The sequence below is a fragment of the Ciconia boyciana genome, chromosome 10 (genome assembly GCF_034638445.1).
Source record: "Ciconia boyciana chromosome 10, ASM3463844v1, whole genome shotgun sequence".
Taxonomy (NCBI): Eukaryota; Metazoa; Chordata; class Aves; order Ciconiiformes; family Ciconiidae; genus Ciconia; species Ciconia boyciana.
The window spans coordinates 22925455-22943965 of NC_132943.1; the positions used below are offsets into that span (position 1 = coordinate 22925455).

Below are 18511 nucleotides of genomic sequence, written 5' to 3' on the forward strand. Positions count from 1 at the left end.
TGTATAGTGCCATATTTCTTACAAATACTAGTAATGAACAATAACATCATCTTACCAGCTGCTGCACAAGCCCTAATAGAAGTTGTGTCCCTTCCCCAATGACCTTACAGCACAATTGCTATAATATGTCATGAATAGAATAACAATTATTTTTTCAACTAAAGCACCTAAAGAATAAGGATGATATGCTCAATATACCTCATAAATATTTATTCCTGTTCCTTTCCAGGGTGAAAGAGGTGAATGTGGAATCCCAGGGATAAAAGGAGACAAAGTAAGTAGCCACAAAGTTGTTATGCTTTCAGGAAACACAGTTAAAATACAGAAAAACTACAATTACCTAAATAACAACCATGGTGATAGATTTACGGCAAATATTAATTCTAAGGCTGAGGGAAATTAACAACTGACAATTTTAAAAAATGAAGTGAGCAAGGATACCATTTTCAGTAACTTTCTCAGCTCCTTCTATATTTTCATGTGATTCCTCTTAAGGCCCAAGCCTAAGCCTGTTTATAACAATCGTAAAACTCTACTTGACTTTAACAGAGGCAGAAGGCTTGAAATAGTAAGCAAAGGGAATGAGAGGTGAAAATGAAATCAAGGTTTCTAACACTGATCTTCAAGATTTGGTGTATAATTGCTGTGAATATTTTAAATGAAACAAACAGAGTTTAATCCTGGATTACTGGGCCTTGATAATTAACTCTGTTCATTCTTACTCTATTCTGATTACCACGGTCCATTTAAAAAATATTTATTCACTACTTCTTGATTTTATTTTTTATTTTAATGTAAAGATATCTAAATAAGATACCTTAGTAAAAAGTTATCTAAAAGTGTTTTTGACCAAATTTAAACAAACATAAATGTATCCCTTTTTTCGCTTGCCTTTCAGGGTCCTGAAGGTCCAGTAGGCCCCAGAGGAACAAGAGGGCTACAGGTAAAAAAAAAAAAATAAAAAGGAAAGAAACTATAAAAACAACAATAACTGGTTCCCTGGGATTCAAAGCTCTGAAATAATATCATACCACAACCATCATGGAATCTTTGAGTCACTGAGTTCAAGGCATCCAAAATCTATCTTCTTAAACAGCAAAATTAACATGTATTTGGAGGAGCAGTCTAGACAAATAAATCATCCTTATAATTCATTCAGTCTCAAAGACCACAGCAAATACAGTTCCATAAAAAACAAAATCACTCATTTCCCATTCAGTGTCTTAACTATTTCATTATCTCACAGAAGTACATGGAAACACTTTAGTCTCTTTTCATCCCAACACTCTTGGGCTCAAGGCCCAGAAGCTTAGCCCATCATAGATGTTTCAGTAAATCTTGACTATAGACTACCTTTAACTGTATTCAAATAAAGGGAGAGCCAAATTCTCCCCCCGATTACCAGACCCAGCTCCAACTGAGTTGAGTAGCTGAATCTATACATGCATCAGAAAGCAAAGCTTCACTTCTGAAATGTGTCTAACTCATATTTTCATGCAGACTACAGCAAATTAGAGATTGTTTTTCAAGCTGCCATTGTTCTGAAAGCTTGAAAAATCTCATTAAAATCACTCCTGTTTTAATAGGGTCCACAAGGACAATCTGGAGATCAAGGGCCTGAAGGCCTGCAAGGATCAAAGGTAAGAACTGCATTATTTCTTCTTTTTCTTAATGTTAAAAGGTATTAATACAGCCTCACAACAATAAGGCTTTTATCCTTATACCCCATACTCTTCTGGTAGGGGATGCAGTTTAATGTGACACTGCTAGCAAATCATATACTCTTTGTATTCTATAAGGTTCCTAAGAAAGGTCTTCATTTGCTCTTTGTATTGGATTCAGGTCCAAATCACACTCCAATCTTTTCTCACAAACAGTTAAAATATGGCAGCATCACAGAATATTACTTAGCAGCAGTGTAGCATTGCATTTCTTCAGTTTTCAATTTAAAACTATTTTTTTCCCTAAGAGCCAAGGAGGAATTCTGTTTGGGATCTCAAACAAACTCTTCTCTTGAAGCTGTACATTCTCAAGAAGAATTCTATAGCTCAAAATTAGTAGTTGCACTGTTTATTGCTGCTCGGCAGAAGATATCAGAAAGTCACGAGGATGAGTCAATTCAGGACACAGTCTTGCAATGGGCCCTCTGAAGGTGGGCCGCAGAAATCACCCAGTGCTTCACTGCAAGATCCAGTCCCCTCTGTAAACAGAAAATATTGTTTGTTTGTTTGAAAAACCTGTGATTTACATTTATTAAATTCTTAAGATTTGCTGGGTTTACTTCTCACTTACCCCATTGTAAATTCCAGGTGTACCAATGGAGATTACTTCGTTCTGGGGTTCTGTGACAACTTGATATTTTTATCATAGTAGTTTAATGGAAGATGCAAATATCATGGGGTATTACAGACAATTATGGGAACTGTTTTAACTTCATTAAGAGAGACCACAGTTACACTTCGCTTCTCAGAAAAACCTTAAAGGGAGTAATTCAGCCAAGGCTAATGGGTTCTTCAGCTACTGAAAGGAGCTGTGGAGAAAAACTTGAAAATAAGTTTATAGAGGACATTATCTCTTTTGGTATCTCTTGATATCTCCTTTGTACCATATTTAGAGCGCCTGCTGGCCAACAGTGAGGCATAGAGCGTTTGGGTGTCAAAACTCTTATATCCCACATGAAAGAAAACATTATTCCTTTTGTTTAATCTGGTATCACTTTGTACAGGAAATATCTACACTCTTAATAAAGGGAATTTTGAAGCATTGCAAGGGTGAACAGATGAAGTACTGTGTAAGACAATTCCAATGGGCTGAAATTCAGGATATACAAAAAATGAACTTACAAACTGAGTTAAGCTGATTTCCCTAGATGCCAATTACAAGCAGAATTGTTTCTTTTTTCATTCTTTGAAAAGGGTGAAAGAGGTCTCCCTGGGCCACCTGGCTTGCCTGGAGAGACTGGAATAGGACTGCCAGGACCAAAGGTACAAGCATATCTCTCATCTTCTCTATTACATGTATTGTAGGATAAGAATGAAGACCAAGACAGCTGAGATAATATACTTGCTGGTACATGAGAAACTTCAAGCCCCCAAATGCTGTTTTTATGGTACTGGAAAAGTATTTTGTATGTTGATCAAAACTGTTTGGGGGAAAAAAAAAGTACATTTTAAGTATGTACTTCAAAGGACTTTTTTACAGTAGTTCTTATGCTTGACATAACTCAATCCAAGCAGCGTATGGCTGAGTAAAAGTGCATATATAGTCTTAAACAAAAATTATCCTGTGAAAAACAGGCTTGTTAGTTTGGATGACTGGCATAAAGAAAACAGAAACACTACAACAGAAATACTGACTTCTTGGAAAAGGACAATAAGTGATACATAATGCACTAGGAATATGATGGGAATAATTAACTGTTTAGATTCAACATTGTCTTCTCTCAAATGCAGAATTGAGGCTGTCCCTAATGCTGTGAAACTACACCAGTTCAATGTCTGTTGGGCCTTGCATGCTGTATGATTCTGAGGACACTCAGATTTTCTCTGTCATTCCTGTATTCTCCTACATCAAGTATTTCAAGTACAGAATGTCTGATGAGTTGTTATATGCTGCACACATACAAATACCTAAATCAGGCATTTTCAAAATACATCTTTGTTTGAAGGGTGACACTGGTTTGACAGGAAGACCAGGCCCCGTTGGCCCACCCGGAGTTGGTGAGCCAGGACTTACGGTATGTCTACTTTTTATTTGGTGAGAGGGAAGCAGGACAGAAAGGAAAAATTCTCAGTGCTTCCCTGTTAAAAGGAATATATGTGTGTTAAATGATACCATCTCTTTTCTTTCTTCCACTAGTTCTCACTCTCATACATACTACATTGTCTGACTTTCATTTCCCTCCATAAACTGGAAATGTTTCCAATTCCTTAACTTCTCTAATTAACTTAGTCTCCAAAACAGCTACGAAAAAATAACACCTTATGCAAAACCACATAAATATTTAAACAAATCTGTCCCCTGATAGATTCAAATCCACATGTGGTAATTTCAAAGTTGACTGCTTTTCAGTATCATTAGAACATTAACATCAGCATGGCTTTGAGGGAGAGACTCCATTTCAACCACTGTAACATTAGAAATAGTCATACCTAAACAACCTCCATAAAGACATTCAGATTGCATAGGTGGTCCCAGGTAAAAATTTGACCAGTATTACCTTTACTGGAGATAACAGAGGGAGAAGTAAAAAAAACCCCTGACTTTCAGAATTTATAATAGGTTTGGCTCTGAAGTCTCTTCCTTCTTTTCCTTCCCTTCCTCCTCCTGGCAGTTGTAAACTCATCCTCTTTGTGGTAATTCAGAAAATCAGTACACCAATTTTATGGTTGCTTTTTTTCAAGGTGTCAGACAGCACCTTTTACTGAGCTACTTACAGTACAGCAGACTAAAATTCATTTCTCATCACCTGGATGAAAGACCCCTAGTGTAACCATCGGGGAAATTTTGTGCAGTTTTTTCAAAAGTAGCTTTTCCCCATTGACAAGGAAAGATTTGTAATAATCATTTCAAAAGAGGTGCTCCCACGAAAAACAGAAAGATGGTTTGGTAACCGAACTGACTGATCTCAAACGTGCTTGAAAATACACTACTGGAGAGGAGTGAGTTCTCACTGAAGAGCCCAAAGAAAAGAGCATTGCTAATAAGGCCAGTGGTGACAGTCAGTCAAAGTGGGGCAGTAATACTTCCTGAGTCTCTTCAATAAGAGCATAGAGAAAAGAGCCACTTTGGGGGGGAAGGGGTGCCTGTGATGTGCATCTGTGTTAGCCACAACAGCTGTACTGGTATAACAAGAGATTCTGATTTTAAAAAACATACTAGAGGTGTTTTAAAAATGTACTTTATTTGTATTTCTGTATTTGCTTCAAAAGAGTTTTCTTTTTATGGCTGAATGCAGTGTAATTATCTTTACCTAAGAACTAGGCATAATTCTAAAGCTCTATGCAGAAGAAGCAGAAGCATATTTAGGCTATGCAGAGCCAAATCTACCAGCAGTCTGTGATATGTGTGTAATCTCGAGGAATAAATCAGAGGGAAAAAAAACAGATGCAGGAAAACACTGTGAAGCGGACTCAATATGCACAGGTTTTGGACTTGCATTTAGTGAAAGGTTTTAGTTGTCTTACTTGCCCCTCATGCTCCTGTCAGATCTGCTTTCAAAAAGAGAGGGCATGCTATTATTCTCTTCACCAATTACAGTCAAATCTCTCTACAGCTACATCTTCTCCAGTACTCCTCTGCATGGTCTTTAATCTGGTTCTCCCTCTCTCTCATGATTATACTAATACATTAATAAGGATTAGTAACAATTTGTAAACCAAACCCAAGTTTAGGGAGTGAACATTTCAAAAGTATAAGGAACAGGAATTTCAGCTATATAACCTATGATTCATAAGTAACCAGAAAAGTAAAACTGTCTGCCTTGTTATTGCTGCAGGCCAGAATGCTCAGCGTTTATTCACTGTGAATATCATATTACTGTATTATTTTTAACAGGTTATAATTACACCAACATTTAAAGACGTGCTTAAAACTGACAATGACATAGAACATGCTGCTGTTGATTTGAGTGATTAATACATATTCTAGGCCATTTTAAACTTATGTTAACAGGGGCCTCAAGGACCACAAGGTGTTCAAGGAGAAAGAGGTTCACCAGGAGAAGGGCTTCCAGGAGCAAAGGTACAGCAGTCAAAGGGTTTTAAGACCAGAGCAGCACCATTAAATGCCTGCCAAAACAAGTCCATAGCAGACATGGGAATCTGAGAAAGTCGCTTGTAAATTAATATTAAAATTTGGCATCAATTGACCCGATATATTTTCATAGAATTCAGTTGGTCCAAACATGACTTCTAGGCACAACTAGCCTTTGGGGCCTGTAAAGCCGGTATTTAATTCACCTGACACTTGATTTGTGGGATCTAAGCCTGGAAAGAATTCCAGCTATAATTTTAAAACAGCCTCAAGCATCTGACTTTAAATAGAATACTATAAAAGTGATTCCTAGATGAAAAATTTAGCTTTTTCTTGTTGCTTTTTTCTAATCCTTATATAGAGAGATCTTTGCTGTCACTAAAGACAGGCTTCTAAGCTTCTTAAATACTCAGCCACTGGCTTATGCATTTTAGCAGAAGTCTGAATTCAGTTTGTGGGAAAAGAAAGCTGCTGTTACTAATTTTCAGATCCAATGGAAGTAAGGACAGTAGTAGTTGCAGCTACATGGATGGACGCACTAGACCCACTGCTAGCTCCTTTGGCTGCCTGCTGAAAAACAACTCCCAGGCTGAGGTGTCACTTTGACCTTTGGTTACAATAACACAGGGACACAGCTTGTGCATGAGCTAAATAAATGTCTAAATGGTTCACTCATTTTTATGCATGCACCAAGGCAATTTTGCTTGGGAAAACAATAAAAATTGTTTCGTAGATGCAGGCCCCAATCGTCCCTTTACTAAAAGTCTTAGGATTTTTGCTTAGCACAATACCATAGTCAGCTAGGTTTAAATTTGACTGCTGCTAGCAACATAGTATCTTCAAACATCCAGTATATATTTTATGATTAATTATATAAATTATCTAACCTAATTGTTGATGGCTTGTATTTGCTTAGCAGATCTCATGCATGAAAACAAACAAAAAAATGATTTGAAGAAAATGCATTTATAAATCATTCCATTGCCACTGCAATACCAATTCATGTGGGAAGAAACCCTACAACTAATAAGTAAAGCACAGCAACAATGCACAATGGGAACGAGTACAGAAGAATGCATAATCTAACCAAAACTACTGAGCAATTGAGATAGGAGGAATAAAATAATCAAAGTGGAATTCTGCCAGCATTATTGGAACTCTTGATTCTATAAAAAATGTACTACTTTTTACTGCCAAGTCTGACCTGGAGCCAAGCATGTATCAACAGAGTCTATATGTATCTCTAATCCTATTTATGGCTGCCAAGTATGTCAGCTCTCTGGTTTTAAACACATTTTAAACAGGTGATTTGTTAATCTAAAGCAAATTCTACAGTTGCTTTCTTCAGAACATTTTTACTACAAGCTCACAGTTCAGTAAAAAGGAAAATGAAGGCAGGTGTTCTAAAGCATCAGGAGTAAAGAATGTTATTTTAAACAGAAATTCACATAATGTATTTCAGTCAAAGTTAAAATGATGGAATTGGTTACTTGGGAGAGAAAAGACCTGTCTGGGGCATAACTTTATTGCCTTGGGTGATTCTGTGACAATTTACACAAGCTAACCATCTGTCTCTATGTGTTTTATTAACAAAAGTACAAGAAAGCACAATATTTGTGTCCTTATTATAACCTACATTTTCCCCAAGACCACAGTTTTGTAAATAAACATTTAGAAAGGCAATGACATTTACAAATAGGCTTCTACAACAATACAGTTTGGCCTGGTCTTTATTCTGGCAAAATTCTTAGTGAGAGCCAGATCCTCGTTGCCACACTTTAATGAGATTAACCCATGAGACAAATAAGCAGAATTCAGCTTTCAGTTAGTCTCATTACTCAGCCCTGCTGACATTTAAATCAGTTGTGGTTTTGCCATTGAGTTGAGGGGAAGCAGGACAGGACCTTAAGCAATCGAGGTGGGCAGAAAGATAAAAAGAAGCTTGTTCAGCTCTTTCATCAGCAATTTCAAAGTGCAGAGCAAGCTCATTTGAAAAGATGACCTCCTTGGTATCCTGGAAAACAGATCCAGAAGCTACTTTCTGGTTCTTCTCATTTTGGTTTTCATGATGACAGAGCAAAGTGTCTCTAGTTACTTCAGAGAGAACAGCTGTGTGTTTCTACAGTTAACAACATATTATTTTTTCATGTAGGGAGACCGTGGTTTTGATGGACCAAAAGGCCCTCGTGGACTTCCAGGCACCAGCATAAAAGGTGAAAAGGTAAGCAGTAAATACACCAGGGGATTAACAAAGTGCCAATAAATCTACATAATACAGGGAATATAGGGTTGATGTTCACTACAAAAGGTGTAATGAGGCAAGGAACCCACAATAGGCCCTGGATAATAAGGCATTTTGTAGAGAGATTTACGCCCAATAAACTCTCCCAAACTATTTTAACTTCTCTTCATAGTAAAATAGGAAATGTTATAAAAAGTATCTGATTCTGTGTGAAAGTTAAGGTTTAGAAAGGGAAAAAGAGACTAGTTGTTTGCAACTGAACCAGCAGCGAGTAAATGCATATATGAAAGATAAACGGTCAGATCCCCAGCTTCACTGACTTCAAGAGAGGTTAAGTCAACATCTACTAGCACAGGAGCTGTCCCAGATTGTTTCTGTATCTTTACACAACTAAGCAATTGTACTTTGTTTGTCAGGGTGAATTCGGTCCTCCTGGTTTACCTGGGCCAATTGGATTACCTGGAATTGGAATTCAAGGAGAGAAGGTGCAATTTTCACTTCCCCCTCACCCCACACTTAAATGTGTAGTAACAGAGAATATTTCATTTTTAATAATTACTTAACTAATGTAATCTTTTCAGGGAGTGGAGGGCCCAAAAGGACCACCCGGCTCTAGAGGGCTACCAGGACAGGGACTACCTGGACCAAAGGTTAGGGAATTTTCTGAAGTAAAAGCTACCATGCTGCTTTTACTCTTATGTTTCCTGGTTAAGAAATGGTCTGTCTCTATTCTTATGCTTGTTAAAGTGCTGAACACCAATCTAAGTATTGACATAGCTGCAGGAAATTATTTTCTTTATTAATATTATTAAACTGTACAGCAGATCCTACTCCACTGAAAAGCCTTGATAAACCAATGCCATAGCTATCTATTTAGGTTTTGGCTTGGCTCACCACAGAACCTTCGAGGCACTACATATCAGACAGTGAACTGCACTTTGTCCGATATGTTTCCATAGAAAGGGTTGTCTGCCTTGAACTTGCAGTTTCATCATATCAGGTGCAGGTGCAGGGAATCAATTCCAAAAAGTAGTTGCACTTAACACAGGAGAACACCAAAATTTCAATATCTTTTATCTTCACTGTACTGTTTCCATTCCAGAAAAATACATACATACCTTACAGATTGGCTGCCTTCCTTGTTACTTCTGCTGCCTGTTGTCTCACCTGACTTTGTGTATTTACTGTATCTAGCAGTTAAGAATGGTCCAAGATATAATGAAGATTACCTTTGCTGAAGGAAAACTGTCAGAATAATTTACCCTTGACTGATTCGCAAAATACAGAACTGTTAATGAAAGACGGCACCCTTGAAGTGTTTGGAATGGAGATTTAAAGTGATTTTCTGAAAGAGGTGACAAAGTTCTGAATGACTGAAGGCTATTAAAGCATAGTATAAAGGAACTAGAGATGTAAGTGCATGAAGGGTCCATGCCAGGAAAAGTATTTTGCAGCATCAGAGATGACCTCTTACCTTTTAAGTGATTGTGCAGGGATATGCTTTACCACTGGTAAAAAGAAAGAGAAGGGTGAATTTTCTGTGGATGACAGATATGCTCCTGAAATATCCGCTACTTTGACGGGAGACATTCACAGGGACATACAATTATAGATTTACAGTATTAATCATTTCCACCAACAAGTTTTTGGTGACAGCTCAAAACATGCTGCAGATTCCCAATCTTTGTGTCCAAGGATTTAACACATCATACTAATACTAATCTTTCTTTAAATATAAGCATCCAAGAATATGCTTTTATATTTTTCCATGATAACGCTGTTAAAAAATAATTTCTACTTAAGGGTGAACAAGGCTTGCCAGGAGAGACTGGAGTGCCAGGAGAAAGAGGTATTGGAGAACCTGGTTCTAAGGTACAGAGGAATTATTTAATTTATTTATTTATTCGGATTTGAAATATGTGTTTCCCGAGTATCCTTTCTGTAGGCACTTAAAAATAAGTTTAAAAATAAAATTTAGGTTCTTAGTCTTTAAAATTTTTAACACAGACTTTCAATAACCTCCAGAAATGGGAACATTTTAAATACACCAGTTCTGTACAAAAGTAGTAAGATTTATTGTGACTGAAAATTTCCATGTGCCTGGCCCATGCTCAAGTCAGTGTTGCATACAGCTCACCTACAGCTCTGTCCAGAAAACCATCCAGAATATTAAACAGTTGCCAGAACTCAGTCCCCAGCATAAGCTAAGCTGTAGCCAGGCCTGGTGAAAAAAACGCACTGAACAGTGGTTACTGTGCTGCTCCTTCCCTTTTCACAGAGGATAGGATGTAAACAGAGCAGCAGCTACATCCTCAAACCTTCATACGGGAAACAAGCTGTGCTACTAGACAGAAAGCACACTTGCTTAGAGGATAGGAAGCTGTAACCAGATTATCTTAGTGCTAAAGTGACCAAGATATTAACCAGTTCCCGTGTCATTAACAGCCAAATTAACATAAAATATGGGAACAGATGAAAAAGTACTTTTGTGATGGTGGAAAGGCACAGGGCTGTCCTGGTTTTGCTCTTGTTTGTTAGGGATTTGGGACAGGGGTTGGAAATAAATTGTTCAATTTCTTTAATTTCACAAAATATGATAATGCTGAGTGAACCCATTTGACCCCAAATGATCCCATTTCATTTAAAAACAGGTCAGGCTCTTGAACCTTACATAAATAGGCCAATGGCAATTCCATTAATAGATTTGCACTGATATTCACCAGCAAGATGTCAACCATCATGTCACAGTCAGCTATCTGACATTTACTTCAAGTGCTGCCACTTAATGAAATGATGGCATTATTTTTAAAGAATGAGCTGGAGCATTAATAGCTAGTAATATTAATTGCATAGATAAAATGCATAGTTCAAACAATCAGACAGTAGGATAGTTCCAGATACATGAGAGTTGTCTTTATAAAAAACCGTCAAGATTTGGGTTCATATGCATAAATGTTTGCTATAAATATATATACACTTTAGTAACTTTTAAAAATAAATTTTCTTGATTAAGAGAAAGAATAGTATCAAGTCTGCATTTAATAGAAGGACTTACTTTTTATTGATGTCAGGGTGAGCCAGGCCCTTCAGGACTGGCAGGTCTGCCTGGTCTTCCAGGAGAAGATGGAGCCCCTGGACAAAAGGTTGGTTCATCTCCGTCTGCAGTCTACCTGCTTCCCTCCAAGCATTCCTACTGTTCTCCCTGTGCTGATACCCAAACCTAGAAGAGAGAGTGTTCATGGACAAGGGGAAAAGTAGGACATTTTTCAGTGAAAAAATTCTCTTTCAAACATACTTTTTCAGGGAAAACTTTTCTTTTTCTTTTTTTTTGGGTGGGGGGTTGTCTTATTTGTTTACAGTTGTTGGCTCTTTTTAATCCACCAAATGCCCTGCAACTCAGAAGGGAAACCACTAAAATGGCTACAGGCAACCTTTCGTAGCCTTCTGATCATGGTATTTTCCCAGAATCAGAAACCCCATATATTTAAAGATCATATACTCAGAGTGTTCAGCCATCACTAAGGAAACATGCTACTTCATGCACTCCAACCAGAGTTTTACAATGGTTGCTTCTGAATATGGGAAGAAAATCCTGGGCCCACTGACATCAGTGGGAGTTTTGCCATTGACTCTAAAAGGTCTATGATTTTAATGAGTTTATTTAAGTGAATACAGAGTTGATCTTGCACCATGTCTATGCAGTACTCTGAAACGCTGCTTTTTCTATTCCAGGGTGAACCAGGGTTACCTGGTCTTAGAGGTCCTGAAGGTGCTCCCGGGATTGGAATACAGGGGGAAAAGGTGAGAATTTCTTACTAAAGGTGACATTCAAAATCGTAATGTTCCAGGAATTGGTTTGTCAAAGCCTTTTCTTTTTTGGTCTATTATAAGTAACAAAAAAATATACGTCAAGGAATAGGTTAATGAGTGCTTCTAAAAGTGGTTAACTGCAGAGTTTATTTCAGGCTCAGCCTAAAACAACAACTTTTTAAATAGCAAAGTTACTAAAAGACCACCCAGGACATCTTTTTCATTAATTTTTTTTTAAATGACAGCACAACAGTTCAGTGGCTCACAGTTTCCACTACCTGTGGTAGTATCTGGTCCAAGAAGTTCACAAAGAGCTAAGTGGGAATACTACTTCTCTTAGTAGGAATAACTAACTGGGTCAATCTTTTAGGTTCTGGCTCTTGTACTGGTCTTCTGTACTGATTCACAGATGGAGAAGTAATTCTGGTTTCTCGTATCAGGATCTGTATCCTGACACAGACATTGCACAAGACATACAGAGATTAAATGTCACAACAGAAGAGAAATAAAGGTATTAAGTATCACAATTGCAAGAAGCTGGAAGGGCTAAAAAACAGTGTAGGAAGGAAAATCAAGGCATCCACCTGTTTTCAGATTACTTTGGTAGGGAATACATGCAGATGACACGATACAGCAATAAAATTAATTACTGTAATGGAACTTTTTCAGAATGATTCTGGACTCATAGCTGTTTCATTTTTGTTGTAATTATTACAGCCTAATAATATGCTTAAATAGCAGTTATCCCTTTACAAACTTTATACTACCTATTCTTAGCTTTTTCTGCCCAGAAGTGTAAGCTGATCAATCAGAGAGGGCATTGTGGTCAACTGATTGGCACTATTTGCCTTTGAATAAAAAAAAAGTACCTTTGAGTGAATTATCTTTTCCTGCTTTGATTATTTCTCTTAGATAGTATCTTTTTCATGTAATTACTTGTTTTTTCAGCTGCAAGACTGAAAAAGCAAAAGGAGTACCAAAAGACTCCTTTTGGTTCTTACTTTTTTCACAGTATTCACTGGTAAGTTGGTTAATTTAATTTCAGATGAAATCTATGTAATTTTAACTGTACAAATCCAAAACTGGACAGTTACTGAGCAGAATTAACTGACTTGCCAATGAAGGCAATAGGGACAGCTCATGTGCACCAGCTACAAGACAGAACTTCACTATCTTTCACTGATATTTACAATTAATTTAAGTTAACACATTGTTAATATTATTTGGTATATGTGACATGCCTTCTCCATTTTTGTAGGGAGATCAAGGTCAGAGAGGAATACGTGGATTAACAGGACCAACAGGAGTGCCTGGACCTGCTGGAGCTAAAGTAGGTTTATTACCATGCTATATGTGTAAAATAGTCCCCCAAAGCTGTGCTTTGTTCTAGACCTCAGAAACAACTGTCCCAGAATGAACTTGCTTCTTAAAAAATAATTTTAAAAAAAAGTTCAGCTAAGGCTTCTCTTAGCAAGACACAACATGATCCCTATAAACATCTAGAAGCAATTTTTAAAAAACTTTGCATTTACCATATTGCTTCCCTGTAGGTTTGGAAAAAGTTAAGGGACACTAATACTGGTATTTTTATGCTGAAATATTTGGGAAGATAGTATGGTGTATGGCATATACATATGTGACAGGACTTTATTTTCCCTTACACTGATTCATGGCTGATATTCTTTTATGGACTTGGAGTTTCTATTCAAATACTCAGTACTCACTGAAAGTGAGAGAAGGGCTACTCCAGGTTTCTCCTCTGGTTTCTTGTTAAGTCTTTTGCTATTGATACACACAAGAGTGTATTTCCACATAAGAGGAAAAATAAAAAGGGGTAAAAAAGTACACTGAAAGGACTACTTAAAAATATCTACTCTAACAGAAAAATATACATGTTTTCAGTATACCTACACAGCTGGGCAGGAAGTCTTGAGTGCTGGATGTGCTGGACCAAATCTCAAAAACACTAAGAAAGGGATTTCTAATAACATATACTTGTTCAGTGACTGAGAAGAATCTCATTTCCACTGAGAAATCAGAACTATGCTTGTTATCAGTTCTTCAAATAGTTAGATTTCACTCCACACAGAATAGAATATTAGAAATTCTAATAGAATTTTAATGGAATATTATAAATTGTTGCATAAATGTTTTCTCTATGAGATGCTCATGCTCACTTTCAGAAAAATCCTTCGTTTTTGCTCTCCTTCCTTCACTGCAGGGAGAGCCTGGTGTGCCAGGACGTCTTGGAATGCCAGGCCCTCCTGGAAGAGCTGTGCCTGGGCCAAAGGTAACATCCACGCTCCAGCTCCAAGTGCTTACAAATACAGGGTGAAAACTGTGAAGCAGGCCATGCTATTATTCATGTAAATAATTTCAGCCTTATGAGGTCAACTAAAACTTCTTCTTTCCTGTGAACAGAGTTATGGATTGCATCCAGTCTAGTTACCACCATGCCCTGATATTAACTGTATGCCAGCTTGAGGTGTGGCCTACCTGTGTTCATTTCTTTGTTTTGCATAACCTTGGATATCAAAATACTTTTCTTTCTTCTGCTTTTGGTGTTTAATGCTTGCAATAGCAATGATAAAATAAGCTATTATGTTTGATATATATAAATTTGTATAACAGAAATCCAAAAACACAGTCTGTGATTGGTGTTTAATAAAATAGATAACTAGAGTATGTATTTTCTTCATTGCAGGGTGACATTGGGTTACCTGGTCTTGCTGGACCAATTGGAGAACCTGGTTTTGGGCTTCCTGGGGCAAAGGTAGCTCCTAAATTGGCAAACTAATTTCTGATAGAACTGTAAAATAAGGCAGGATTTCAGTGAAGCAACAGCAAATCACCTGGGATGGCCATGTGTTCCATAGTTCTTATCATGTACCTCGTACAACACTGGCAAAGTATAAGGATTTGCAGAGCCAGAAAACCAGGGATGGTCAATATTCCAGACTCCATGAACCATAAGCTTTCACGTGGCAGAGAACCAGGAGAAAAATGACTGGTTTTAATTGATGAGGAGTGAATACAGAGAGAACACCTGATTTATGTGCTTACAACAGCCTACCTGTCAAGCACAGTTAATTTTTCTCAGCCAGGCTCCTTTGCTTCATTCCTGATTTTGACACAGGGTAATACACAGACTCCAAAAAGATCTCAGGACATGGGCCAAACTGGCAATGTGAGAACAGATGCCTTAAGTAGTGGAAGAAGAACGTGAACAAGTAGCTAATCTCTAAGGACTTCTCTCTAGCACTTCTCTAGTATTGCCTCAGTGTTACCTAGATTCAACTTCTGTAAGCCGCTCTTCATTCCAGGGCTGATTTTGTCTGAACACCAAGAAACTTGGGACATATAAACCTGTGTTTCTTAAAATAAACCGGATCCTGAGGCCCCCCCCCCTTTTTTTTTAGTTAGTGAATTTGACAGTACTTTTGAGTATAGCACTTATTTCTTGTTCTTTGAGTGAACTGAACACAGTAACAGAAGCATGAGAAACATGTAGCAATCTCTATCCCTTTTTGATCAGTTAGTGGTTTTCAAGATCCTTAAATTTATTTTCATCAGGAGGAGACGATGATGATGGAATCACGTACTTTTCTGGTACAGTCCAGTTAATTCAGAGAACTGCATGTTGTCCTATTTCTGGGAATCCAACAGGAATTAACCAACAGGAAGCAGGTCCTTTGCTCAGAGTTGCAAGTCTCTGTCCCTCAGCCTTGAGCCCCCAAAGCTCTTTCAATTGGGCAACACTGCATGTTTCTATGACTATGTTCTTTCACTTTGTCAGTATTAGTGGCTTTGCTGTTGCTTCACTCTCAGACACACATCTGCACTAAGCTGTACAGAGTAAAACCTTTTACAGTCATATTTTTTTTAATTATTGCATGGGCCTTTGCTTGCCACTGTTACGCATGCCCATATTTTGAGTAGCTACAGGGACAAACACAATCTTGATCATCTATCCAGCTGTAACTCTGAGCAACTCACTGCACCATCCAGTATGGCTGGGAGGGTTAAAGTCCTCTTAGTTTCCCTGGTAAATCTGTTCCTGAGATACTCCAGCTATCTGGATCCATGAAAGGAGCTTAATTGTACGTCTCTGATAGGAAGCTCCTGTTATACTCAATAGCTTTAACGAGGTTCCACAGCATTATAGGAAAATACAATTCTGGAACAACAAAACCAGACAGGAACCTTGTGATAGAAAACAACATTTTTAAAGTGGCCACACAAACCACTGTTGTCCCCTGCCCTACATCCTTTGTCTCACCACACAAACATACAGCATGTGCAGAAACTATACAGAGTTTTCCCAATGCTCTGCAGCAGTTTATCTATCTTCAATTATAAGATTTACGTAAAGTAGCTACTGAGTAATTCAGTTCAATTCAGGCTGTCTGTCAATTTGGGCTCGTTCCCCCAAAGCTGTAATAATAGTAATAATGATAAAAATATGGGGAATGTGACTGAAGTAATTCCTTCTTATATATAGGCCACAAATGACAACAGACAGAGCTCTTGAAAAAGATTCAAATTAGTGACTTAAAAGTGAAAGGTCCTGTAAATCCTCAGGAGCATTAAATATCCCAGTTTTAGTCCAGGATTAATAACTTACAATAATCATTCACATAGTAAAATACATTAGCATACAAACAGACAGATAAAATCAATTTAGAGTATATTTGCCAAAGTTGTTTCACTGTCATGGAAAATTTCCTGCTAGCAATTGTATTGGCATTCACCTCAGCTGTTTTTCCTGCCTTCATCAGGGTGACCGAGGTATTCCAGGACCCCCTGGGCCCTTCGGGCCAAAAGGAGATGGTTATCCCGGCCCACCTGTAAGTTTATAGACAATTTTTTTAATGTGAATTGGGAACAAATAGGTGCTACACCAAAGTGATTAGCCTCCATGGCTGACATGCTAGGAAAGATTTGCTGGTCTAAAAGCCTAAAAAGGCTCCTCAACTGTGGAAATGCATTTCAGCATAGAAGGAAAAAGAAATCTCCTTCTGAAATAGTCCAAGACCCTCCATGTCCTCCACTCCTCCTGATTACACAACGTAACATATTCCAAGTGGGGCTTTTTTTTCCTATAGTATCACTGATGTTTCAATCAGTTCCCTCAATATCTTGATGTAGGATACTGTCTTCTGCCCAACCATACAAAATTTATTCCCAAACAGGAGAATATAGTCCAGCTAAGCAGCTGTGTTCATATACACGGGTGTGAATTCAGAGCAACACTATCTTCCAGAACCACTAAAAAAGCAACTACTGTCCAAAGAGGCAGAAGAGCAAACTGTCCTCAGTTCTGTTCAGGCTGTTGAAGGTGTGGCAAAGAATTGGTCGATCTACTTTACAGCCCTTTACAGAGGTCTTTACTGGTAGATATGACCAATCCCTGCAAAAAGGATACAAAGAGAAAAGGCTCCTTCCTCTCCCTTCCTTGCACATGTATGCAGCACTGGCCGCACATATCTAGTCTGCTCAACAGTGTGCTTCATAGCCCTGGTAATTACATGCCTGTGCAGTGAGGAAGTCCCAGGAAGATTGCTGGCTAGAGTCACAGAGTTTGGTGATATACTAGCATTTAGCTGTGCTAAAGTAAAAGTGCAACAGTAAAAGTGCATGCAATTGCCACATTGAGGAATAGAAATTAATGAATGTCAAAATGGAAACCAGAATTCGATTTACAACACTTCCTGATATTTTTGTGCATCCAATGCAGAACTGCTTCTGCACCTGCCTCTCCAGATCAGACTCCTCTGTCTTCAAACACATGCAAGCCTCCTGCATGACATGCAACACACATGCAAATGCCACTGACACCACTTCTGGCTTATCAGAGTGGAATTTAAACAATTGTAGACCACAGGGATCCCACTAAGAGAAAATATATTCAAGATACTACCATATTAATGTTAACAAAAGCATGTAGTCAATATAGCCGTAAATTAAATTAATATTCTATCTGTGCATATAATTTCAGGGCTTGCCAGGCCTTCCTGGGATTCCTGGTGAACAAGGCCCAGATGGAGTTGGACTACCAGGACCTAAGGTACAGACCTTAACTTCTAGAAAAGTAAATGCATGTGTGTACTCTACTTCATGCAGATATAATTCCTACCCATAGGTCACAGTCAGAATACCTTTTTAATCCTACCTTAACTTACTTGTCAGTATATAAAAGGCAGATCCCATAGAAGATCTTCAAGCTTCACTTCAGAACTCATCCTGATGCTGACTGCAGGATTACTGGAATTATATAGGCAACTGAAAGATTGACTACAGCTATTTAAATATGCTTAATGTTTCTTGAAAGGACGTACATCTTTTTTCCACTCACCTCAAACCCCTAGCTATCTGAAGGCACTGGTAGGGAAAAAGCTAGCACAGTGCCAATGTGAACAAAGAGTCTGATTCAACTGACCGGCAGCAAGCAAAAACTTTTTTTTTTTGGTTTGGGGAACCTGGGGTTTTTTGGGGGGGGAACATTTTATGATATGGCAATGGTAATTCCTGGATAACTATTGCATAATTGACTGTAGACATCTTGAATATATTTAGACCACTAGCCACTGTTTATCCCCAATAACTTTCTTGTCCTGCCTGCAGTATTCACGGGTTAGCATTGTTTAGCATTCACGGGTTAGCATTATTGCACTGAGCTGTTCAATAATTCTCTTCTCTTTGTCC

The 18511-nt window shown here is 38.0% G+C and overlaps 1 protein-coding gene and 1 long non-coding RNA gene across 2 annotated transcripts in view; one reads left to right on the top strand and one right to left on the bottom strand.

Moving 5' to 3' along the window:
- The window catches only part of LOC140657561 (uncharacterized), a 37128-nt gene that overhangs the window by 8244 nt on the left and 10373 nt on the right, over positions 1 to 18511 (top strand). The window contains exons 9-25 of the mRNA XM_072874779.1: positions 230 to 274; positions 899 to 943; positions 1587 to 1640; positions 2916 to 2984; positions 3668 to 3736; positions 5674 to 5742; positions 7907 to 7975; positions 8413 to 8481; positions 8578 to 8646; positions 9800 to 9868; positions 11068 to 11139; positions 11729 to 11797; positions 13065 to 13136; positions 14028 to 14096; positions 14511 to 14579; positions 16585 to 16653; positions 17805 to 17873. Of these exons, the coding sequence (XP_072730880.1) occupies positions 230 to 274; positions 899 to 943; positions 1587 to 1640; positions 2916 to 2984; positions 3668 to 3736; positions 5674 to 5742; positions 7907 to 7975; positions 8413 to 8481; positions 8578 to 8646; positions 9800 to 9868; positions 11068 to 11139; positions 11729 to 11797; positions 13065 to 13136; positions 14028 to 14096; positions 14511 to 14579; positions 16585 to 16653; positions 17805 to 17873 (1116 nt within the window). The remainder of the gene's footprint in view (positions 1 to 229; positions 275 to 898; positions 944 to 1586; positions 1641 to 2915; positions 2985 to 3667; positions 3737 to 5673; positions 5743 to 7906; positions 7976 to 8412; positions 8482 to 8577; positions 8647 to 9799; positions 9869 to 11067; positions 11140 to 11728; positions 11798 to 13064; positions 13137 to 14027; positions 14097 to 14510; positions 14580 to 16584; positions 16654 to 17804; positions 17874 to 18511) is intronic.
- LOC140657564 (uncharacterized) lies at positions 179 to 18175 on the bottom strand. Its single transcript, XR_012044389.1, has 4 exons — positions 17979 to 18175; positions 14880 to 14985; positions 11052 to 11216; positions 179 to 2200 (listed from the first exon to the last, which is right to left on the bottom strand). It is a non-coding gene; the product is annotated as an uncharacterized lncRNA (long non-coding RNA).